At 37.7% G+C, this 26,783-nt stretch overlaps 1 protein-coding gene across 1 annotated transcript in view; it reads right to left on the bottom strand.

Annotated features, from left to right (window-relative positions):
• PLS1 (plastin 1) overlaps positions 1-24,805 on the bottom strand; it is a 49,798-nt gene extending 24,993 nt beyond the window's left edge. Inside the window, exons 1-8 of the mRNA XM_079704490.1 lie at positions 24,707-24,805; positions 19,672-19,835; positions 17,709-17,838; positions 13,773-13,905; positions 12,238-12,319; positions 4,163-4,328; positions 3,939-4,081; positions 2,943-3,038 (exon numbers count right to left, since the gene is read on the bottom strand). Coding sequence (XP_079560616.1) covers positions 2,943-3,038; positions 3,939-4,081; positions 4,163-4,328; positions 12,238-12,319; positions 13,773-13,905; positions 17,709-17,838; positions 19,672-19,835; positions 24,707-24,776 — 984 coding nt within the window. The 5' untranslated portion in view covers positions 24,777-24,805. The remainder of the gene's footprint in view (positions 1-2,942; positions 3,039-3,938; positions 4,082-4,162; positions 4,329-12,237; positions 12,320-13,772; positions 13,906-17,708; positions 17,839-19,671; positions 19,836-24,706) is intronic.
• Between the last annotated feature and the right edge of the window lie 1,978 nt (positions 24,806-26,783).

The following is a 26,783-nucleotide window of genomic DNA, read 5'->3' as shown; positions in this document are numbered from 1 at the left end:
TCTCTGAGTTTTCTTGCTGGGATCAGAGGAATATTTCACCCTCATTGCTGAAGTACTCAACAAAACTCTCAAACATTGTATCAGTAAGCTTCTACTGGCTGAATTATAGGTAACTTGCTTAAGGCCATATACTAGAATGCTTTCTGGCTAAGAGGCTTAGCTATCTCACCCTTTCTACTCTGGTATTTCCAGTAGACTCTTTTCTCAATGAAAAACAAGCTGGGGGGGCTTCCCTGGTGGCGCAGTGGTTGAGAGTCCGCCTGTCGATGAAGGGGATGCGGGTTCGTGCCCTGGTCTGGGAGGATCCCACATGCCGCGGAGCGCTGGGCCCGTGGGCCATGGCCGCTGGGCCTGCGCGTCCGGAGCCTGTGCTCCGCGGAGGGAGAGGCCGCAACAATGAGAGGCCCGCGTACCGCACAAAAAAAAAAAAAAAAAAAAAAAAAAAACAAGCTGGGATACATATAAAAAATATTAAAATCAGTAGGAACAGCACTTTTCACAACTGTAAAACCCTGGAAACAAACCAAATGCTTACCAAGAGGAGAGCAGATGAAAACTGTGAAACTGTGTTGTATTCACACAATGACATATAACAATACGAGTGACTCATTAATATAGTATGTTCAAAATAAGTATAGAAATTTAAGTACATGATAAACTTTATATGAAGTTAAAAAGTAAAATAAATTTTGTAGAAAACAAACTTATGGTTAGCAGGGGATAAGTAGGGGAGGGATAAATTGGGAGATTGGGATTGACATATACACACTATTATATATAAAATAGATAAGTAATAAGAACTTACTGTGTAGCACAGGGAACTCTACTCAATACTCTCTAATGGCCTATATGGGAAAAGAATCTTAAAAAAGAGTGGATAGGGCTTCCCTGGTGGCGCAGTGGTTGAGAGTCCGCCTACTGATGCAGGGGACACGGGTTCGTGCCCTGGTCCAGGAAGATCCCACATGCCACGGAGCGGCTGGGCCCGGGAGCCATGGCCGCTGAGCCCGCGCATCCGGAGACTGTGCTCCACAATGGGAGAGGCCACAACAGTGAGAGGCCCGCGTACCGCAAAAAAAAAAAAAAAAAAAAAAAGAGTGAATATATGTATATGTATAACTGATTCACTTTGCGGTACACCTGAAACTAACACAACATTGTAAATCAACAATACCCCAGTAAAAAAAATTTTTTAAGCAAAATAAATTTAATTTTGTAAGAAATACATTTGGTTGAAAGAAAACTATAGCAAAAGAAAGGCAAAAAATGATGAACATAAGATTCAAGATGGTGATTATCACATTAAGGGGAGGCAGAGAGATGGCACAGGGAAGAACTACACAGCTAAATGTAAACTGACGTCAAAGTCTTAGCTTTCTTGTTGGATTGAGGGTTGGTATGAGCTTGTTACAATTTCAATACAAACAAACAACTACCAAACAAAAATAAATAAAAAGAGGGACATGCCTGGACCCATGATGAGAGTATATCATGACCAAGGATTATGACTTATCTAATTCTGTGCACCAGAGTTGTAAATAAAATGTAATTGAAATCAGAGAAAGCAATAGGTTCAATGCTATTAAACAGCAATAAAAAGCTCCTCAGGTAGACGTGAACAAATCACAATACGTGGACCTTACTTAGATCTTAATTCAGATAAATTATAAAAAGAAAACCTGACATTTATGAGGCAACAGGAAATGTCAACATTGACTAGTTATTTTGATATTACAGATTATTGTTAATTTTTTAGTTATGTAAGGTATTATGGTTATATTTTTAAAGGGTCTTTATCTTTTAGAAGTACATATTGATGAAATGATACCATGTCTAGGATTTGCTTCAAAATAATATGGAAGAGGAAGCAAATAGGTAGGTGATAAATGAAGAAACAAGACTGACCATGAGTTGATAGTTGTTGAACTTGGGGGATGAACACATGGTAGTTCAGTATATTAAGTCTGTTCACTTTTGAATAGGTTTGAAACTTTCTGTAAGTTTTTTTAACTTCCTAATTTTTGTACTCAAGCTAATTTGTAAATTTTGCAATACTGATTTTTAAGATTTTATAATAATGTAAAATATAATTAATTAGTGATGACTCAAGTTGCCTTTAAAACTAAATATTCTGGATATTACACTCTAAGTACTTAATAGATTTTCATACAAACTATAATCTGACCATACTTTAAGGTTTCAATAGAACCATCCCTAGTATTTACAACTTATGCTGAAAGAATGGGCTTCATATAAAATGTGTTAGATGGGTCAGGATTTGTATCAGTTCTTCCTACACCTTAAATACTAGGAATTGCCATTTTTTATTTTGTGTATTGTCAAATATAAGTTGGAAGAACTGATAATCAATTGCTTAGAAATCTAATAACAGCTTGTTGCTCCCTTTCCTTGTGCACAGCCGCAAAAGCACCCTGGTGTGTTCAGTGATGTTGCACCAGGGAAATGTGAGTGTAGGGTTGATTCCACACATACTCAAGGTCAGAATTCTGCAATTCCCCTTCCTCACTCGTGATAGCCAGATGGCTTAGCATGGAAATTTAGAGCCTAGGGCATGAAAAATAACTTCTGAAAAGCAAAGAGCCAAGGTTTAATGAAGGGCTGAGGACGCCACCAGGGAATGCTGCCTGAAGCGAACTGTACTCTAAATATGACTGTACTCGCTTATCAAATTCGTAGAGATGCAAAGTAGCATAGTGGTTACCAGGAGCTTGGGAGAGAGGGAATAGGGAATTATTGTTTAATGGATACAGACTTCACTATGTGATGAGGAAAAAATTTTGGAGAGGGATACTGGTGATGGTTGCACGTACTGCAAATGTAACGCCACTGAGCTGTACACGTAAAATGGTTAAAATGGTAATTTTTATGCTATGCATATTTTATCAAAATTTTTTTAAATTTTAATTAAAAACTATACTCACATTAAATCCTGAAAGGTCAATGGCAATGGCAGGTCCATCATCCCGGTCACCTTTAGGTGCAATCTGATTAAGCAGATGAAAATAGGCTCTTGAATCCTTTAAGGAAAGAAACAAAATAGAATTTTTCAAATGAATAAAATCATCACTGGATTTAGGGGGGAAAGTACTCAAATTGAAGCAATTGTCCTCATCTCAAAGAATGGAATAATAACTTAGTAACCTTTACTTATTACTTACAGGATCCTGAATGCACTATGCTGTTTCACACTTGAGAGCTTCTAGCAACACTGTTTCCTAAACCTGGAATGCCCTTCCTCACCTCTTTCATTTGTTTACATTCCTAAGGATCAGCATCAGTTAAGATTAGGGTCAAGTTTCCTTGACAAGTCTCTTCCAGTGGGGAGGGAAGTGTTTCAAGCTACTTTGGGTCAGAGATACACCTGAAGACCTCCTTTTGTCTACTGATTCCCTATGCCCTCTGATACTTTGGTTTCCTCTTAGCTGGTTATTGAGAAAGTGGAAGTAAGTATTAAATGGGTCAAGCCCACAAGGGCCTCTAGTCTAGTAACAGATGTAATTCTCAGTCCAAATTAAGAGACGGACATTCTCATTATAATCTAGTCTATCCGTGGCATACAAAAAGGGAAATGATACTTTAATCTGCTAATGCTAGCATCTCTTTCCTCTCACAACCAGTTGTCTTTCTTTTTAAAAGCCAATAAACCAGTTTTTTTTTTAGTAAAAGATTTTGTGATTATAAGTGGGGGATCCACCTCACACAGAGAAATGCAAAAATTTCATTTTCTACACTGTGTGCTTGTGAATTAAATTTCAATTCAAATTTAAGTCTGTGATTGAAGTTCTTTTTTGTCTTTGTTTAAAAAATCACAGCCATAACACACACACACATACAGATTAAGCCTGAACCCCTTTTGTTCTTGACATGCATTCTACATCCTTTTTGTATGTCACAAATTTGAACATTAAATTATGAACCTTAATGTCCTGGCTGAAGTTGCTGATGGTACGCCATCCTGCATTGGTCAGATGGTAGTTCACCCAACGCAGCAGTAATTCCTCTGGAGAAAGCTTCATCAACTCTTCTAGATCCTCACCTTCATTTAGCAATGCAATCAGGGCTGACAGGAAAACAATGAAATATAAATTCTTCCCATAGTAAGTATATATCAATGAAAAGTAAATATTTTTGATGACCTTACCTTCATTCCTGGAAATCTCAATATCAGCAAAAAGACCAACTTTGATGATCTGCCAGAGAAGTCCCAAGACCAAGTGAGGTTTTCCTTCTTTGAGATCCTGTGCACCAATGTTGACCACTGTACAACCAATGGCTGAAGCAGAATTCAGGGCTAGGTTTAAATTTTCCTGAATCGCCACAAAGAAAAATACACATGAGAAAGTACTATCTAAACTCTTATCAACAAGTTGTGAAGGTAAATAAGACACAATGGATGGTGAAACTTTCTATTTTTTTTAACATAAGTAGTACTTATATCACCTTTATATGCCAATGACTTTCAAAGCCGTATCTCCAGGCCACACTTCGTCCCAGCACCCACTCTAAGCTCTACACCTGTATACATATTTAGTTGTGTCTACCTGGATGTTTCACAAGTACCTCAAACTCAACATGTCCACAACTGAAGCAATTTTCTGGCCATGCTTCCCTAGTCTTCCTCTAATCCTCTGTCAAAACTGGCTTTTCCTTTATTTCCTGTCTTGGTTGACAGGACCAACCTTCATTCTTGCTTCTTTCTTCCTAAGTCAGAAACCTGAGCAGAATCCTTGTTCTTCTTGCCTCTAACATCCTGTGACCAATTTCTGTCAATTCCACCTTCTAAATACCTCTGGAAACTGTCAGTGCCTTTCTTCAAGTTTCTTAATTCCTTCCTAACACCCATGCTCAGACTTACTCTCTAAAACCCACCTTCCATAGTACCCTGCTGTTGGTAACCTTATTAAAATATGGACCCGATGGCATTCCCTAGCTTTAAAACCCTACAAATGTTCCCCATCATTAACACTATCTCCTCTCACTCACTCTGTTCCAGCTCTATAGGGCCTTTGAACTTGCTATTCCCTCTGCCTGGAACACACTTTCCTCAAATATCCACAATTCCTTTATACTGCTCAAATGCACCTAATGGCTTTCTCCAATTGTCCTACACAAAATAGCAAGCATCACCACAGCCTTTGCTGGCACTCATTATTCTCTATTTTACTCTGTATCATTCTCCGCCATGTTATGTAGTTATATGTTTATTCTTATATCACCCCCAATTAGAGTATGAGCTCTAATTATGATGAGATAAAGAACTCCTACAACTCAACAACAATAAAACAACCTGATAAAATATGGGCAGACGACATGAACAGACATTTCTCCAAAGAAGATATCAGATGGACAGTAAGCACGTGAAAAGCAGATCAACACGACTAATCATTAGGGAAACGTCAACCAAACCACAATGAGGTACCACTTCACACCCATCAGGATGTCTATTATTAAAAAAAATAAATAAATAAAATAACAAGTGTTGGAGAGGATGTAGATAAATTGGAACCCTGTGCATTGCTAGTGGGAATGTAAAATGGTGCAGTTTCTGTGGAAAACAGTATGGTTATTCTTCAAAAAATTAAACACAGAAGTACCATATAGTTTAGCAAATCCACTTCTGGATATTTACTCAAAAAAAAAAAGCAAGCTAGGACTCAAAGAGATATTTGTATACCCATGTGTGTAGCAGCATTATTCACAAAAGCCAAAAGGTGGAAACAATCCAAGTGTCCAGCCACAGATAAACAGATAAGTAAAATATGGTATAGGCATATAATAGCATATTATTCAGCTTTAGAAAGAAAGGGAATTCTGCACAGGCTGCAACATGGATGAATCCTGAAGACATTATGCTAAGTGAAATAAGCTGGTCATAAAAAAGAACTATTGTATGATCCCATTTATATGAGGTACCCAGAGTAGCCAAATTCATAGAGACAGAAAGTGGAATGGTGATAGCCAGGGGGTGGGGGAGTGGACAATGGGGAGCTGTTTTTTTTTTAATTTATTTATTTATTTATTTATTTATTTTTGGCTGCATTGGGTATTCATTACTGCACGTGGGCTTTCTTTAGTTGAGGTGAGCGGGGGCTACTCTTCTTTGCGGTGCATGGGCTTCTCATTGCGGTGGCCTCTCTTGTGGAGCACGGGCTCTAGGCGCATGGGCTTCAGTAGTTGTGGTACATGGACTCAGTAGTTGTGGCTCGCGGGCTTCAGTAGTTGTGGCCCACAGGCTCCAGAGCGCAGGCTCAGTAGTTGTGGCGCACGGGCTTAGTTGCTCTGCAGCATGTGGGATCTTCCCGGGCCAGGGCTCGAACCCGTGTCCCCTGCATTGGCAGGAGGATTCTTAACCACTGCGCTGCCAGGGAAGCCCCAGGGAACTATTATTTAATGGGTATAGAGTTTCAGTTTGGGAGGATGAGAAGAGTTTTGGAGAAGAATGGTATTGATGAATCCATAGCAATGTGAATGTATTTAATGCCACAGAACTGTACACTTAAAAATGGTTAAAGTGGTCAATTTTATGTTATGTGTATTTTACAACAATGGAAAAAAAAGGAAAAATGGCTCAGAGCCATCTTGAAGGTGCTCTCTATGGCCAAATCTGGGACAAGTTAAGCACCAAAATAATCAAGCACAGTAATGAATTAAGCCACTGGAAAAAGTAGGAATTCCTGAGTCCTATCAATGACAGAGAGAGAGAAGAGAGGTCTCTGGGTTACAGAAGAATGCCAAATAATAAAAGACTGGTAAATGTGGAGGAAGTGCTGGAGTTGAAAAAAAACCCGTAATTTTGCAACCATCATGGTAAAGACCAGGTTAGGAAAGAATCATCAATCTAGGGAATCTAAAATCTAGGGGAAAATTCTGTTATGGAGCAGGATATCTGCATAGCCTTCAAGTGTTTCCTCATGGACTGCTTATTAGTTGCAAGGGAGAAAGAGAAAAGGAAACAGTAATTATACAGTGGAGAAACTGGGTAACATCTTAACCTGATGATAAAAACTAACAACAACTATAAGAGACATACAGATATCTTGTGCCTCTCAATATACAAATTTATAAACTTGATAACTATACTGTAGTAATATAAGAGAAAATCCTTGTTCTGAGTAAATATATGCTAAGGAATTCACTGGTAAAGAGTGATAAGGTAGGTAACTTATCCTCAAGTGGTCCAGGAAAAAATGTTGTGTACACACGCACACACGAGGGAGAGAGCACAAATATTAAAGTGGAATAAACCACTAACAACAGGTGAACCCAGGTAAAGGATGTATGAGTGTTTTTGTATAGTTTTTAGTTTTGCAACTTTCTCTACATTTGAAATTATTTTCAAATAAACCTAAAAAAAGGGTAACTCAAAGGTTTTTATCCAAACATGCCATTAATTTTAATCTAAAAGCTTAATTGAGGGCAATATTTATTTAATAATATTAATTAATTTTTGCTTTAGTTGTCATCTATCAATGCTATACCAGTGATCAGAAACACAAATGTACAGAAAAAGAACCACCAAACAACAAAAAAACAGTTTGGGGCAACACAAGGCAGCAAATTGGAAAAGACACTGAATTAGAAAAATTTACAGTTACCTTGGTTTTAACTTTTTTTTTTTATTCCCTCCTCAAATTTCTTCCCTAAACAACAAATGCATACTATGTACCGATGACATTTTTCTGATCACCTCTTCACCTTTTGGAAAGGCACGGTGGCCTGTTTGCTACTAGGCCTTATTTTTGTGGCCATTTAATGGTGATAAATAATCAATACAGTCAGACTTTTAAGTCACCAAAGATAAGAGGAGGTAACTTTAAGAGCTAGGGGATTTGTTGTTAATTGTGTTTGATTTGCTTTGGGGAAAAGGTAGAGATTGTCTTTTCCTCTTTTATTTCTACAGTCCACGTTTGGGTGGGGCCCCTGCTCCCACAGTTTGTTTAAATTTTTATGTTTACTAGCCAGAAGTTACACAAAGGTTTACAAAGCAGAGTGATTATTTTAATGGCTTCCTCTTACAGTATGCTGAAGCAATTTATCTTGCTGAGCTCCAAGTAAGTGGCTGTATCTCTTAGGGTTTAGTCAAGGGTAACTGAAGTAAGCATTTGGAATTAAATTATTAGTGGTATTAAGCAATATTCATTTAAATGCAGTTCTCCCAAAAGAAGGCAGAACCAGAGAATCCTTCAATATATTTACAACCTAAATAAACATGATAAATGTGAAAATATTTTCAGTAAATTTCAAGTATTTTCTAGATATTCAGAAGATTTTTCATACCTTCAGATGTTTAATTACCTTAAATCAAATCAATATAACTTTCAAGAGACAGCCTCTGCCAATTTACGCTAGACCAGTAATATTTTTCTCTTTTCATTTCCAAGAGCATAAAGAATGCTTGCTCTGGTTGTGATTCCCCAGAATGCATTAGCTGGGGAAAGAATTGGACTGAAAATTATTCCAGTAATAGTGTTAATCTTGCAATGACCCATTACATTGACAGCATGGGACTGTGGTCAAAAGAACTATGTAATTTCACCAAATTGACTGTAATAACTAGTGAGAACCAAAACCTTCCACTGCTTTTCTCAGCCTGGACAGTGACAAGGAAACCACACCTTAATGTGACTTTGCACTTATTCCTCTGTCTTCACTGGCATGACTTTATTCTTCCAGGAGAAGAAGGCAAAATATTTGATTGTTCATTGCAGCCACTACTTGCAAGACCTATCAGCTCCTCAGTGGAAAGCATCAGTGGACAGTTAATACTCTAAAAGATTCTTTGACACCCTCACCTTGAAATCCTCCCCTTGCAATTTCCACCAGTTCTGACTGTTGCATCAGTTGCATCATCATCCTTACCCAGTCATTAGTCTCCTCTCTTCCCCTCTTGCACAGTGAAAGACCCACCTTAAACCACAATTCCAAATCATCAATTCTAACCTCAGCTTGAAGACACTGCCACAGGTTTGCAGGTGGTGTTTTCTCTTACTGCTGTAAGCAGTAAAACTCAGCTTTGTCTTAACAGGTTATGTTGGTGATATATGGAGAACCAGCTTTTATGTTAATTTTATTCAAAAATGTTGGCTTTACAAGTATAGTAAATGACTTATGAGTAATTGGCTAAAAATGGATTGAAAATAAGGAGCTAAAATGTGCTTCCTCAAATAAATGGTAGTTTCTAATTGGTAAATACATTATTGCCCTACTGGAAATGAGGGAATGGGATGACCACTATTGTCTAGAGCCGATTCTAAAGAACAGGAAGTAACAGGAGAACCCCATACAGAGGTTGCTCTCCAAGTCCTAACATGGACAACTGCCCTGAGCGCTCAACCTTCCTTCCTGAAGACCTGTTTTGGTGGGGATAGGCGAGAACAATGGGGAACCTTCAACAACGGAGACATAAGAGAGGTGTTGTTCCTCCTTGTGTTTCAGTGTCCTAATCTGTAAAATAGGATATCTTACCTTACAGAGATATTAACAAAACAATCAAGCAAACATGGCAGTTTATCTTGGATAAGCCATCCATTCTCTCCCATCTTTTTTGTGCATCAGTGAATTGTCTGTGTCTAAGATAGAGCCCACTTTACCAGGCAGAAAAATTTACACTGCTGTGTTAGATGGTTTCTCATGTCCCTTCTATTTTGATTAACTATCCAACTCTTTACTAACAGTCTCAAATAGGGATTGCAAGTTTTCTTTCTTTTAATTCATACCACTTTGCAAATTTTCATTTCCAATAAAGCTTCAATTCCAGATGAGTCCACTTTTGTTAATGATTTTTTTTTAGAGGGCTGTGCTAAACACTTATCGGGTAAGGACAAAGGCATTCTTTGTTATTCAGATTTCATCCTTATTTTACATACCATCACTTTCACTGCATCTGTAATGTCCAAATGAGATTTATGTTTTCCCTACTTAAAGTATAATTGAAATTAAGGTCAGGGCTTCCCTGGTGGCGCAGTGGTTGAGAATCTGCCTGCCAATGAGGGGGACACGGGTTCGAGACCTGGTCTGGGAAGATCCCACATGCCACGGGGCAGCTGGGCCCGTGGGCCACAACTGCTGAGCCTGCGTGTCTGGAGCCTGTGCTCTGCAACAAGAGAGGCCACGACAGTGAGAGGCCCGCACACTGCGATGAAGAGTGGCCCCCGCTCACTGCAACTAGAGAAATCCCTCGCACAGAAACGAAGACCCAACACAGCCAAAGATAAATAAATAAAAATAAATAAATTTATAAAAAAAAAGAAATTAAGGTCATATATGTGTACATTTGTAAACATATGTAAGTGTAAAGTATATACATACACACCTTGTATATATGTGAGTATATCAATTGCAATGGATTTTTTACATTTATAAGGAACAGATTCAATCTCCTATACCTACTCTTGTGTTAGTTTCCTGACTTTTAGGTCCCTAAATCATTGCCATCTGTTTGACTTTTACTCATATAATTATTTTTCTTTCAATAATGGCAATCAAAAGAATGCAGCTCAGTAACACATTGGGTAGAAAGAGAGATGACAAAGTATCCAAGATCATAAATGAGTCCTGCTCTTAGCTACTTGATCTCTTTCCTTTGTTTTCATAGTTATTGTATGTCATTTTCATCCTTTTATACTTCTCTTCTTTCATACATCATGATACTTTACCAACCTATCATCATGAGGTGAAAAACTATATTATCACAATCTTTTACAAATGAATTAGGCTTCTTCGAGATAAAGTTTCATGGGAAACGGGTAGCTGTCTAGCAGATCTATTCCCAGAGCTCTAAAATTACTGAATAAACAAAACAGATTTAATAACCACAGTAACACTTTGCCCCTTCCCAGAGGGCTATCTTTTCTCATTCTACATTAGTACACTTTTTCAAGCATCTTAGAGACCTCGACTATTACCCCTACTCATATTGGAAGAATGCTATCTCTAAAAATAGAAGTATAAAAGACTTAACCCCTCAGACCCATCCTATAGTATTGCAAAAATAGCTACAGAACATTTTTCTTCATTTTCTCCAATGCACTGCATATAAGTATTAAAAGTAAAATGGTACAATTAATTTATACAATAGTAAGAAATGTTGCACTTCAGATTCAGGGCCATAAAAAATTGTGTGACACATGCATTCTAAAAATAAGATGTATATTTTCAACAATGATAGATATTAGAGGAAACATCCTGACACAAGATATGAAGGAGAATAAACTTCTGGCAATTGCAGTCAGAAAGGGGCTTCTTCAAGAATGGTAGTTTCTGCTAGGAATACGTAACATTATTGGAAAATGGGGGTCAAGAAAGCCATGTTAGTCAACAGCCAATTCTGTACTACTCAAGAATAACGGGTAATGGGAGGACCCCTTGGATAGTCTGAGACTAACCACGTACCACTACTCCAAGGTCATAGCTTCCTTATAGAAGAGCCTTAACAACCTTAGCAAAATCAAGAATTATACCTGCCAATAGAAATAAAGGAAACAGCCTAGCAGTAGCTCACTTTTAATAGCTACAGCTGTGACTAGCACATTAACTTAGTTGCTTATTACTACCACCACGTGAGAGTGGCAGTATAGCTTGGTGATTAAAAGGATGGGCTCTGGAGCTAGACTACTGGGACCACATCCTGCATCGGCAACCTCTGTGCAACCTCTCAGTGTCTCGGTTTCCTCATCTGTAAAATCATAGCATCCACCTTACTTTAAGGCTGCTGGGAGAAGTCAAAGGGATAATTCATGTGGTGTGTTCAGAACAGTGATTGGTACCTAGTATGTACTTAGTAGATACTGATATTCCCCGATTGATCTAGAGATTTTGAGGGAAAAAGTGTGGTGACTACAGAACAATCTAGTACAGAAAGAATAGCAAAAATTTTGTGAAATGGTAAAACATGTGGTAAAACTATGGAGTATTCTTATCTCAATCAACCAACAAAAACACTGGCATCAAGAGAATATTCATTAATAAAAATAACACAGTAACTACAATAGTTGAGTAATATAATCTGAATACTACTTTAAGTTTCATCCAATGTACTTTGAATCTTAATTTCTTCATTAAAAAATGCAGCTGAATTTTTACTTAGTAAAAACCTAGTTTTTAATAGGAAACCAAAATTATGTTAAATCAAAGGATTTGCCTGGGCCTAAAGATCCATTAATAAGGGATCCATGATCCTTACAGTAACATGATTACTAGCAAAGGACAAATACTTACAGAAATAGTGAAAGGGGTGAGCTTCTTCTTATTAATGGCTCTTTCATCAATTGTATCTGGTTCAGATAAGTTGATCATTTTACTAAAGAGAAAATGAGAATAATTTAGTTTAAGACTCCCAGAAATGTTTTCAGTTTACTTTTGCAAGTAGACAATAAAGTTAAATTTTGAAAAGTAACCATCCATTTCTTTGAAATATTATACTATAATTCATGTCAGGGACTTAATTTTAAAAATCTAAGAAATATTCCCTAACCTAAAACACATTCATCATTCACTGCAATTGTAATCTTAGCATTTCCTTCTAAATGTTTTCAAACACTCTTGCATTTTCTTTACGTGAATCTTGCCTTTATTTCCTTTAATGATCATCAACATTCATCAGCCTGAAATGTTGAACAAAAAAATCCTCAAGAAGGCAAATTTCATAAAGTGGTATCAACAGCATTAAAATTACTGTTGCTGCAGAAAGATGAAGAGCCAGAGACTTGGTCTGAAATTTCTGTAATTCAAACATTTTAAAAGAAACTAATATAAACATTATCTCTGTATTTTAGAATACATTTTGTATTTTAAAATAAAGGTAAGAAAATACCCATTCAATTCATAATAGGAATTTCCTCTGAAGGTCAGAGGAACAGATCAGACTTGTAGGTAGAATTCAAGGTATATTGTATAAGTAATGTCCTAAAAACTAATATCCTGTACTCACGGATAGTTTTTTATTTTTAACTAAAAAACACAGAAAAAAGACTGAGGAAGTGTGCCAGAATATCAATAATAGCTATTTATGGATGCTAAGAATATTTGTGGCTATTTTCTTCTTTGAAAGTCTTCTTTTTTTTATAAACTTAAAAAATAAAAGATATCTGCTTTGTTCAAAGAAGTATGCTGGGACTTTAGTACACACAACAAGGACAAAGACATGCCCTTAGAGAGTTTACAATCTAGTGAGCAGAAATAGATTGCGAAGAGCCATGGATATGACAAGATTGAATTAAAATGTTAATCTGATTTAAGCAAAAATGAGATATATAGTTCTATTATATTTCCTCATGTTCCTGTCCCAGTCAATGATCAACAGTCCCACACTGAGAAGTGAAGAAAGAAACAATGGGGAATTCCCTGGCAGCCCAGTGGTTAGGACTCCACGCTTTCACTGCCAGCAGGACCAGGTTCAATCCCTGGTCGGGGAACTAAGATCCTGCAAGCTGCGTGGCACGGCCAAAAAAAAAAAGAAAGAAACCCTGTGAACATTATTAAATGCATCAGAGGAGTAACTCAAAAGTTCCCTGGCATCGTTAAGGAAACAGATGAAAAAGATACCAAATAAGAGATTGCATTTGAAAGAAAATGGAAAATATATAGTACTTGATTTTCTATATAATATATATATAATATAAAAATTTCAAGACTAAAGTAGCTACTTGTTAACTAATTTCAAAAGACAATGGATTCACTGAATTGTAGTTTTCACTGAATGTTCTTCAGTGGACAGTAAGAACATAGCTCCCTTAACTCAATGCTCAACTCACCAGAGAAGGATGCCATCGGCAAGTGATTTGAAAAGACTGCCATCATTGGGATTCATAGGTATAAGATGATTACAGTCAGGGTCATTCTCCAGGGCTTTGTTTATCCAGTTAACAAAAGCCACTTTTTCTTCCTCTGAAAACAGAAAATCTTAATTGGCATACCTCATTTCATAAAACTAATTGCAGTGCAAAAATATAATTTTAAATTTCTGTTCAAAAATAATAAATGCCAATTTTTAAAACCCTACTGAAACAATAAAGGGTTTAAGAGGGCGTAGGTTTAAAGAAAAAGGGGAATTCATTCCACTTTTTTCATCTGATATATCAGGGAAGAGTAAGTCATATAGCTTAAGTTAGCACAATAAATATTCAGTTTGATTCTAAAATCTTTCCAAATATATATTGCTTCTGAGAGCTAGCGGATCAGGAACCAAACACCAGCGGTCAGATTACACACACATACACATATATGCCAGGGGGGAAAAATACAAGAAACAAATAACCACAGCAATAAATTCCACCTGCCCCCCAAAAAAACTTGCATAGAGTTGTGATTTGGAACTTACAACAGAAATACTAGTTTTAATCAAGAGTTATTTGAATGAATAAAATAGCTCCACTTCTGTAGAATTTCTATTATAAGAAATGAAGACCCAACGCAGCCAAAAATAAATAAATAAATTTATTTTAAAAGTAATAAAAATAATAAAAAAGTAAAAAAAAAAAAAAAAAGAAAGAAAACGGACACATCTAGATACCAGTCCTACTCTCAGCCATCTTCATACTCAACTTCTCAATCCATGGCTTCCAGCATAAAAACAGTGATCTTTAGGCAGAAAAAATTGTTGGGCTATGCGGTGGGGAAAATAGGAAGGAACTTAAAGGAAAAATGGTCTACTGCCTTATTATTATTCTGTAAATATAAAAATGATTTAACAATATAAAACTTAAAGGAAAATAATTCCCGTTTCCATCACAGGGTAGCTGGCCTTTCTCTTTATTGCCCCAATTCCTAGAACTAGGTAATTTTCCTAAGGGCATATTTGGCAGATACCCCCAAATTCAATCCAACACACACACACAATCAATAAAGACACAAACATTTACTTCTGTAGGTATCATTATCTGCCTTCTTATCTTCTTACCTCACTATACATACCTGCTTAGGGACTTAGAATCTAGGGATTTAAAGATCACTAAGATACTGTACCTCCCATCAAGGAATTTTTAGGGTAGTGATAAGATAAAACAGATATACGAAGAAATGCAACTAAAGGGAAATGAACATACCACAAGAGTGATATAAGTAATGTTTCAGGGAATTTAAGGAAAGAATCATTTCTCATTAGGTTGATCAAGAAAAGGCTTTATGGAGAAGGTACTATTTGAAAGATAGATATTTAATAGGTATAGATGGTCAGGGAAAGGAAGTGTGTTCCAGGTATAGGAACCAGGAATGAGATACCACTTCCCCACTACTGGATGGCTGTAGTAAACAAAATAGACAATAACAAGTGTCGACGAGAATGTGGAGGAATTGGAACTTTCATACCTTGCTCGTGGGAATGTAAATGTGTGGCCACTTTGGAAAACAGTTTGGCAGTTCTTTAAAATGTTAAACACAGAGTTACCAAAAGACCACTCCTAGGTATATACCTAAGAGAATTCAAAGCATATGTTCACACAAAAAATGTGTACACTAGTGTTCATACAGAATTATTCATAATAACCAAAAAGTGGAAACAACCCAAATATCTATCAGCTGATGAAAGGATAAACAAAACGTGATATTAGCCATAGAACAGAAATTATTCAGCAATAAAAAAGAACGAAGTACGATACATGCCACAACATGAATGATCCTTGAAAATATTATGCCAGGGAAGAAGCCCGTCAAGTGAAAGGCCACTACTGTATAATTTCATTTACATGAAATTTCCAGAATAGGCAAATCTATACAAATAAAAAGTAGATTAATGGTTGCCAGAGCCTGGGGGGAGGGGGAAATGGGGAGTGGCTGCTAATGAGCATGGGGTTTCTGTATGGAGTAATGAAAGTGTTCTAAAATTACTGGGTGCTAATGACTGTATAACTCTGAATATATTAAAAACTACGGAACTATACTTTCAAAGGATGAATTTATGGTATCTCAATTATATCTCAATAAAGCTGTTCTTTTTTTTTTTTTTTTTTGCAGTACGCGGGCCTCTCACTGCTGTGGCCTCTCCCATTGCGGAGCACAGGCTCCGGACGCGCAGGCTCAGTGGCCATGGCTCACGGGCCCAGCCGCTCTGCGGCATGTGGGATCCTCCCAGACCAGGACACAAACCCATGTCCCCCGCATCGGCAGGCGAACTCCCAACCACGGTGCCACCAGGGAAGCCCAAGCTGTTCTTTTTTTAAAAGCCATTAAATGTTCTGTATCTGGTTCTAAATAATGGTTACATGGGTATATTCATAGGTTAAAAAAATCCTCCCATATACTTAAGAATAGGGCACTGTATGCACTTTACTCTGTGCATCTTGTACCTCAATAAACAAGTTAAAAAAAATCTATGGTGATAGACATCAGAAAGTGGACAGTTACTGTTAGAGGCAAGAGGGAGACACTCAGGTGATAGAAATGTGTTTTGATCTGGTTGGCAGTTGCATGAATACAGCTACATGATGTATATACATGTGAAAACTCATTGAGCTGTACATGTAAGATCACAGTACTTTGTTAAATGCATATGATACCTTAATAAAAAGGTTTTTTGTTTTTTTTTTTTAATGGAGAAGCCATGTCATTAGAATGGACAGGCAGAAATAGAGTTAAGGAGTAAGTACCTTTCAAAAAATGGAGGTAGGGGCTTCCCTGGTGGTGCAGTGGTTGAGAGTCCGCCTGCCAATGCAGGGGACACGGGTTCGTGCCCCGGTCTGGGAGGATCCCACATGCCGTGGAGCGGCTGGGCCCGTGAGCCATGGCCGCTGAGCCTGCGCGTCCGGAGCCTGTGCTCCGCAACAGGAGAGGCCACAACAGTGAGAGGCCCACGTACCGCAAAAAAAAAAAAAATGGAGGTAGCAGTTATAGACCACTGCCTTCCCCACTACACTTCCCTGGTGGGAAAAAAGTTAGGAAAATATATACAATGGGTAGGAGAAGTGTGAGTATATTGTTAGAGGAAAATCCATTTAGAAAGGAAGAGAACCAAGAGGATAATTAACAAATTCAGATCTCAAAGGAAGAAAGAGGGGGAAAAGTTAAAGTGAGTTTTTTATCAAAAATTTTAAAAGCATAGTTCTAATTATGTTAACATGAACAAAAGGAACTTGGCCAAAGGTTTTTAGGCATCTTGATCCTGAGAAGCAAGCTTAGCATGGGGCAAGCCATCTCCTCTTAGGAGTTAATGCGACTCTGGATTTCCCACTGGGCAACAATCCAGTGATCCTATCAGATCAAGCAAATCAGGTGCTGTGCTCTACCAGTCATTTGGTTGCTTGATAAAAGATGAATCAGGAATCTCAGTTCCCCAAAATGGAAAGTCCTTGCAATAAACCTCTCCACCATCCCTAAAATAGGTCTAAAGTAAACTCATCTCACCGGCCAGGACGAAAAATCCATCCCAAGGTCATGATTAAACACATTCAGTGCTGAAATATAAATAACTTCTACTTTGCTGTTTCTACTCTCTGTTACCCACTGTTCCTGACACATAGTAAAAACTCATTTATTATTACTTATCATAAATTCTAAGATTTTTCATTCTGACACCTCTGAAATTATGATACATTTCAAATCTGATGGCACTTGATAATTTAGTCTCATTTTCCCTCAAGGATACATAAAACAATGGTGCAAATTACAATAAATGGCATCTTAGATTTGATGAAATACAAGACTTGTTGAATGAACCAATGACTGAAAGGTTAAATTTGGAGCAGGTGGTTGGTTACCTGAATAAGAATGCTGTGTGCCCTCACTGGAAATGGATGAAGTTCCTCCAATGGCAGTAATCCCTTCTCTCTTGTTAATTATTTTCCTGAATGTTTTGCTGATGTCTTTGCTTTTTAACTCTTGCATTAGCTGGAATGGGAGAGAAGTAAAATTGACTCTTGATTAAATAACCATTAAAATCCGTGCAGCGTAAAGGATAGTTATTTATTCGGAATGACATCAAAATAAATACTAATCAGTTGTTCTTGCACTTATTGCTTGTGTAGACAGATAACTCTCATGTCATTTTATAACAACACAAAATGGACAAATGTTTGCACCCCAACCTATAATTAAACTCAAAGTGTACACACTGAAATTGTTCGCCTAGACTTGCCATGGTCTTTTGTACTAAAAACTAAAGAATAACTAACTACATGATGAAGATTTTAAAATGCCTTAACAAAGATATTATCCCATCTGAACAGCTCAAACGTATACATGTTAAAGGCAAGAAGTCAGCTTTTGTTGGAAATTACACAGGCGTAGAGAGAAACGCCCTCTGTCAGTCCCTCTGTCACTGGCTACCCTAGAGCCTGGATAAACTGAATTCAATCAGTTCTCCATGCAGCAGACAAACTGAGTTTTAAAAAATGCAAATCTGATCATGTCAATTCATACTCTATTCCACTGGCTTCCTACTGTTCTTAGAATAAAAACAAAAACCCTACAAGACCCTGATGACCTGACTCACTTCTCTAGCTGCATGCCTAACACTTAGCATCTCAGCTCCAGCCACACTGATGTTTTTTTCAAGTGCTTGAGAGCATTCACCACCCCTAAAGGCACAGAGGCTCTACACATGCTGTTACTTCTGCCTGCCTTGCACAGTACTCATTTCCCCCACCCACCCCTTTTATCTGTTCCTTCAGATCGCAACCCAGTCTTCACAGCTTCAGGGACAGTCTTCCATTTCCCTGAATCTCTGAGGTCCCTAACCTCCCCACCAAGTTCACTTCCTCCTACTACAAACTTTCAAGGGACCTGTCCTGCTCTGTCACAGCATTTATCACAGTTATCTTTTATCCATCTGTGTGAGTCCGTCTTCCCCTCCACCTGTAAACTCCATGAAAGCTGGAGCTACATCTCTTTTTGTTCATCACATTATTCACAGTGCCTGAGTTCCTGGCAAGAAAGGAGCTCAAATATTTGCCAGATGAATAAAGAATGCAAAAGCAGACAATTTCTATTTCATAAATATTTATTCAATTATATTAGTGAATAAATTAGTTCATTAATTTTCATATGAAAAATACAGTCATGGTGGTGTTGATGGAAGGTAGTGACAGCTCTTCCTCAACGGCCAGCTGGCAATGGCAACTCAGTCATCTCTCTCAGCCTGAGAGGTTTGAAATACCTGATACACAATATTCAGTTCTATTTTTCTTTTACTGGTGGAGTCATATATATTATTTTGCATCTTCTTCAGTTCCCTGAGTCTCAAGGTGGTTTAATAATGAAACCATAGCTGGCATCAAAATTCACCTGGTGGCTTTACCAAAACTGAAGATATAACCAATCACAAGGAAACAACCAGTTTCTAGGAGGTATATCTTCCATACCTTAGCTATTTCAGTTACAAAAAAATATTCCACTTCTCAAGACCAAGTACTAAGATACGAAAATATTCTGCAAACAGAGATAGTCAATAAGCATTTAAATTCAACTGTAGTTTTAGTAGGGCATGAAAGTTTATTATCTTAACCTGACTTCAATTCCAACAATTTGAGAATAATATTTTCCTTTGTTTTATGAATTATCTGTGGAAATTACTGTTGTTATTGTTATCATCATCATCATCACTTTAAAGCAGTGCATTATCTGGTCTCTGAAGCCAGATTTAACCAAAGAGAGCAATGACATTACTGAAATTCTGCTTGAAGCAAAACAATCAGTAGCCAGGAGAGGATTTAGATTACTTACTGACACAAACTCTTCGAAGCTGATTTTGCCATCTTTGTTGTTGTCGGCAACTGCTAGAATTTTCTCCACGATTTCGCGAACCTTGTAGCCAGGCAGAGGAAGGCTTGCTTCCTTAAACAGGTCCTGGAGTTCATAGTCACTGACATACCCACTGTTGTCAATATCTAAAAAGATAGATTATGAGCTATCAAATATCACTTGCACCTTGTTGGAGATGTGCACTCAGAAGGCTGTTTGGGGACTTCCCTGGTGGTCCAGTGGTTAAGAATCCGCCTTCCAGTGCAGCGGACGCGGGTTCGATCCCTGCTTGGGGAACTAAGATCCCACATGCCGCGGGACAACTAAGCCTGTGTGCTGCAACCACTGAGCCCACGCACCCTGGAGCCCACGCACCACAGCTAGAGAGAAGCCCGCATGCCGCAATGAAGAGCCTGCGTGCTGCAACTTAGACCCAATGTAGCCAAATAAATAAATAAATAAATATTAAAAGAAAAAAAAAAGAAGAAGGCTGTTTGGGAGACTTACAGGCAGGCAGAACATTTCAGGTTTGTTTCACAAGTGGTAGTAATCTTTTCTCCTACACCTGAATTGTACAAGGTATACTATATACTTTACCAAAAAAAAATCATATTTAATGAACTTTACCCCCATAGATTTAGGGCTACCATATGTATTTTAAGTGTATAAGGACATTGTGCTGACAGACAAAAAACTCAGGTTTAGCACATGACTAAGTTTCAAAGAATTAAGCATGGGGAGGTCTCAGATATCTAGAAGAAATATAGCAGCATCGGTCATAGGGGAACACCCACCCAGACTTTGACTTCTTTATGTAATTTACGAAATGGAAATGCTGGTCCCACATTCCATATAAAATATGTGCATCATGTAAAATACACATAAGGCACTTCTGGCCTACATTTCATTTGGTGACAGTTCTGTTTCACTTGTCAATAATTCACTGCTTCTTCATTAGGTATTTATGATACCATTATGTAGGCTGAATGATGTGTGATGTCATTTTGAGATTAAGTGTTCAGGAAATAATTTCACACCTACATTTGGATTTTTGGAAATAGGTTTCCAGGTGTTTTCACATCATCACTGAGATACCCTTCCCTGGGTTTTCCCTAGAGACTGGATATCAATTCTTGACACAGAACAAAGGCAACACAAAACACTTCTGGCCAGAGTTGGCAACAGGGCTTTGGATTGTTTGGTTAGTTGCCTGGATCCACCTTGTATAGGCTCTCTTTACTCATCTGGCAGTAGTTGCTTTGTCTCCTATATTTCTTTTTCCTCTCAGTATAAGAGCTATCAACACTAAAACTGAATGAATTACAAGACAGCAACTTTTCTTTTAAACTCTCATACACAAGTTTTAGAATTAATACTGTTCAGAATGATGAAAAATTTCTAAACTAGAATCTACCAAGAACCAAAATAGTGCTATAATCTCAAAAGGAAGCTAAATTGCTTGAAATTGCAATAATTGCTTTCTTTGAATTTAGAGTAAAATCTCATTATTTAGTACATCACCAGTTCAGAATTGTCTCCTATAATTCTGAAATAGACAAATAGACTAGGCAGACTTACTGCCTAACAGCAGTGTGGTGGGGAGTATTTAAAAATAAACAAGATCAAGAAAACGTTACTTACATGCTAACCGTCATGCTAAACTATCATGAAGAGTTAGGGCTCTGAAGATGGACAGATCTGTGTGCTTAAATCTCAGCTCCATCCCTACAACCTCTGTGGTTTGGGTGTGACATGACAAGAAATAATAGATACCACTTAATGAGCACATATTCTGTGCCAAGTGATTTGTTAAGAACTTGACTTATCTAATGAAATCCTTACAACAACTTTGAGGTAGTTAATAATATTGTTCTAATTTTAAAGATGAGGATATCAAGCCTTAGGATAAATAGCCATAAAATCACAGTTTAAAAAGAGACAAGACTTTCCTACAACTCAACAACAAAACAACAAACAACCTGATTTAAAAATGGGCAAAAGACTTGAATAGACATTTCTCCAAAGAAGACATACAAATAGCCAGTAAGCACATGAAAAGATATTCAACATCACTAATCATCAGGGAAGTGCAAATCAAAACCACAATGAGATATTTTATACTCATGAGGATAGCTATTGTAAAAACAAACAAAAAAACAAAAACAGAAAGTAATAATCATTGGCATGGATTTGAAGAAATTGGAACCCTTGAGCATTGCTGGTAGGAGTTAAAACGGTGCAGCCACTGTTGGAAACTGGTAGTTCCTCAAAAAAGTTAAACAGAATTAAATTATCCAGCAACTTCACTTCTGAGTATATACCAAAAATAACTGAGGAGAGAGACTTGAACAGATATTTGTACACCCATGTTCATAGTAACATTACTCACAATAGCCAAAAGGGTAGAAACAACTCAGAAGCCCATCAACAGATGAATGGATAAACAAAATGTAGTAGAGACATACAGTGGAATGTTATTCCGTCTTAAAAAGGAAATTCTGACACATGTTACAACACAGATGAACCCTGAAGACATTATGCTAAGTGAAATAAGCCAGTCACAGAAAAACAAATATTATATGATTCCACTTATATGAGCTACCTAGAAGAGCCAAATTCACAGAGACCAAAGTAGAATGGTGGTAGCCCCAGGGGGCAGGCATGCGGGGGAGGTGGATTGTTGAGGAGTTAGTCTTTAATAGTCTTTAATGAGTATAGTTTCATTTTGGGTAGATGAAAAAGTTCTAGAAATAGATGGTGGTGAAAGTTGCATAACAATGTGAATCTACTTAATGCCAACGAACTGTACACTTGAAAATGGTTAAAATGGTCAATTTTATGTTATGCATATTTTACCACAATTGGAAAAAAAAAGACAAATATTTTAACTTCTCACTTCTCCCTAGAGACCCCAAAATATCCCATCTAGCAAGGTTGGATGGGCATGTCCCTCTGCCTCTGAGAAAAGTTGTTTGGTACAAATTAGCAGAGGATTCCTGAGTTCATGAGTAAAAATTTATCTTATACATAAAGTAAGGAAGTATAAATTCTGCTAGTGTTAGCACTTCTCTCACACAGAGCAAATTATCTTGCTGTCAGAACTGTTCCACCAATGAATTATTTATTCAAAATATCATTAAATAAATATCGCAAGATTATATGTCCATGAGTTATAAAGATTAAAGTTGGTGTGTGAAAGAAAATAGAACTAATTCATTCGTTTTACTACGACTGAGGTAGCACTTTTATTCAAGCTGCCAAACTGTACCTATAAAATAATGAAAAATACCAAACCAGGAGATACATTTTTATTACTTCCTCTGTTTCAATGCTCGAAATGAGCAGAACATTTCAATAATTGCCCAATTTTTGTCTTGGAAAGACTCTGTGCACTACATACAATACTCCATAAAACGTATTTTTAACAATAACTTTTTAGAAATCATGCAATGCTCTACTGCCTGCAAAATAACGAGCCTAAGGCGGCCACCGTGCGGACTGTATTCTGAAGGTCTGAGTTACTCTGGAAACAGCTGTGCAGGGAGAAGTGGAAAGGCCCAGAGATTTGTAGAATTCACTTTATTTCATAGCAATAGTTTGTAAGTCACGAACTTCCTGAGAACTTTACTCATTTTTTTTTTCAGAGAGAGCTTTATTTTTTAAAACTTCAATCCTTCTTTCTTTATCTTGATCTCTGAAACGTCTGCACTGCGTTTCACCTACATTAATTTTAGTCATTATTCACTAGGTTTGTGAGAAATCTCGGCACAAGACCAACTGTGATCATTCCACCCTCCCTGGTCTACCCTCTGACTCTGCTTTCCAGAGTGCTCTAATGCACCAGCAAAGGAGCCCACTGAGGCAGGGGCAAGGTTGAGGGTGTTACCATCTCAATGTCTATTCACTACACTCACCTTTCCCTAGGTTCACCTTTCACTTGCACGCATGTACAGACTAGAGCAAAAGATGGTATTCATACTCTCATGGGTTTCCTAAGAGCAAAATGCAGAAGAACAGTGATCCGACAGAGGATGGGGGAAGTTTTTGGAAGAAAAAGACAAAGCTGTCAAAATGATGTCGTAAAGACAAAACACTGAATGGCTTTAAAAGTGAAAGAAGAAATATAAGAGGTGTGGCCTTTAAAAGCAACACTAAGATTTTTAAATTATGCATGAGGGAGAAGGAAAATAAGACATATGGCCTTTAAAAATTGTATCAAGGGCTTCCCTGGTGGCACAGTGGTTAAGGATCTGCCTGACAATGCAGGGGACACGGGTTCGAGCCCCGGTCTGGGAAGACCCCACATGCCGCAGAGCAGCTAAGCCCGTGAGCCACAACTGCTGAGCCTGCGCTCTAGAGCCCGCGAGCCACAACTACTGAGCCCGCATGCTACAACTACTGAAGCCCGCATGCCTAGAGCCTGTGCTCTGCAACAAGAGAAGCCACTGCAATGAGAAGCCTGCACACTGCCACGAAGAGTAGCCCCCGCTCGCCACAACTAGAGAAAGCCTGCACGTAGCAACAAAGACCCAATGCAGCCAGAAAGAAAAAAATTAAATAAATAAATTTTTTAAAAGATTTAAAAAAAATAAAATAAAAACTATATCAAGATTTTAAAATATTCTGCATGAAGGCAAAACATGTTATTGCTCGTGACAAACACATGGAGGCCAGAGTTCAGTTTACAGACAAGGAAGTGTTTCTATATTTTCTCTGTAATGAGAAGGTCATGTTACGCATATTCAGTTACACTGTCATTCATTAACCTGGCGTATTCTCTGCAAAGACATGATCAAAGAATTCAAAGTCCGATTCTCCTAGAAATTCAAGCCAGTCTTAGTCTATCTTTCAGAAAGAAAGAAAGAATCCAGTGAAGCCCAGATGGGAAAAAAAAAAAAAAGGAATAAACCTGGGGGTTAAGGGGTGGTGGTGGAAGCAATAGAAGGTATTGTTCCATTCCTGGAAGGCTGGTATCGAGAAGAATAGTAACTGCGTATTTAGTTTTTCGCAAGCATACCTATTTTATTAAATGCTTCTTGTAGTTCTTCCAGTTCCTCCCGAGAAATGGTGGTGGTGCTGTTCTCCATCTCTGAGTAGGAAAGACTACCTTCAGGTCTTTATATCTAGGAAAAGCAATGTTAGAAAAAGAACGTTAGCCCTCTGGAAACGTTTACCTAAGCAATAACAGAGGACACAGGCAGTAAAATATCTAGAAGAAATCACATGAGAGGTCTGGCTGACAAGAAACAACTAGGAATAGATCCCCTGATAATACTCTTTCCCAGCATAGGTGGGTAAGACACTAACTGAGATTCAGTAAAGGGAAGAAACGCCGGTTTTCCACACCCTGTGCTTATCCAGGGCATAGGCATTTCTCAATGGTTTGTATAATTTTCATTTACATTTGACCCACTGTTTCAGTAAAAGAAGCATTTCAAGTTGAGGAAAGCATAGCATTTAAAAATATAAAGGGTGTGGTTGGAAAGTAAAATTTTAGGACATGAATAATGTCCACAAAAAGAATAAAGTAAGTTAGAGCTGGATCATCTTGGATGGAGCTTGTGGCTCTAATGTTTAACTTTACAGCATTCAACCACTGCCACCTCCTTTCCCTTTCCCTGTGCTAGGTCTTTCCCAGATCTGCAGGGCCCTTCTTACTCTGAGCAGGTGAGACAAACTAAAACAAACAAACAAACAAACAAAAATGATGTAAAACTGTGTTGTAAGAAAAGCAAGCATGTGATATTCATTATAGAAAATAATTGGTAGCAAAGGCCCAAATCAGAAATTTTAAATTAGCCACAATCCTACTATCCAGAAATATCAACTAGTACGTTTTGTTATTTACATCTTTCTGGTTTGCTTTTCAAATGCACCTGTACCTTTACTGCAGGGTGAAAATCTGAGTATATTATAAATTTTTGTACTAATACATTGTATGTATCAACATAATATTTAATGGCCACATAGTACTATGTCATAACTTATTTGGTAAATCCCTTGTTTCAAGGTATTTGCATTGCTTCCAATTTTGCATTATAAACAAATGCTACAATGAACATCATTACAGATAAAGCTCTGTACAGATCCATGTCTACTGCTGTAGATAAATATTTCAAGATGGAATTACTTTTTTTTTTTTTCTCTTGGCTGTGCCGCACAGCTTGCAGGGATCTTAGCTCCCTGACCAGGGATTGAACTCGGGCCAAGAAAGTGAAAGTGCCGAGTCCTAGCCACTGGACCACCAGGGAATTCCCAAGAATTACTTACATTTTTAACGCTTCTAATATAGAGCAGGACAACTCATTTTTAAAATGATTCATGGTTTGACTATGCAATGTAAAGTTATAGATGAATACAAATCATGTATTCCTCTTAAACACACCTAATTACATTAAAGTTATACGTATTTCAGAAAGTAAGTGAAAATGAGCGTTTTATAAGATAATAAGAACTGCAGCTAAGTAGGAAACTCTCTTTTTTTACACACATATTTATATGAGGTTCAACATCATCCCTCAACATTCCTAATTTGGGGGGTAAGCACATAATTTTATTATTATTATTATTTTTATTATTATTTCTGGGTGCATTGGGTCTTCGTTGCTGCTCGAGGGCTTTCTCTAGTTGCGGCGAGCAGGGGCTACTCTTCATTGTGGTGCACAGGCTTCTCATTGTGGTGGCTTCTCTTGTTGCAGAGCATGGGCTCTAGGCGCATGGGCTTCAGTAGTTGTGGCATGCGGGCTCAGTAGTTGTGGCTTGCGGGCTTAGTTGCTCCGCGGCATGTGGGATCGTCCCAGACCAGGAATTGAACCCATGTCCCCTGCATTGGCAGGTGGATTCTTAACCACTGAGCCACCAGGGAAGTCCCAGCACGTAATTTTTGAAATAATATATTTATTAAAATTTTCACCGATCACTTAAAAATTATATTTAGTTATGTGAAGCCCTCTAAGAGTACAGTGCATTTGTCATTCATGATCTGTATACCAACTTGTTTAGGACTTTTGTTGTTCTTTCAAAATGACAGATTTTTTTATTGAAGCATAGTTGTTGTACAATATTATATAAGTTACAGGTGTACAATACAGTGA

Source organism: Hyperoodon ampullatus (assembly GCF_949752795.1).
Source record: "Hyperoodon ampullatus genome assembly, chromosome: 5".
In the NCBI taxonomy this organism is placed as follows: domain Eukaryota; kingdom Metazoa; phylum Chordata; class Mammalia; order Artiodactyla; family Ziphiidae; genus Hyperoodon; species Hyperoodon ampullatus.
The sequence above is the reverse complement of the archived record's forward strand: the minus strand, read 5'-3'. Positions and strand labels throughout refer to the sequence as shown.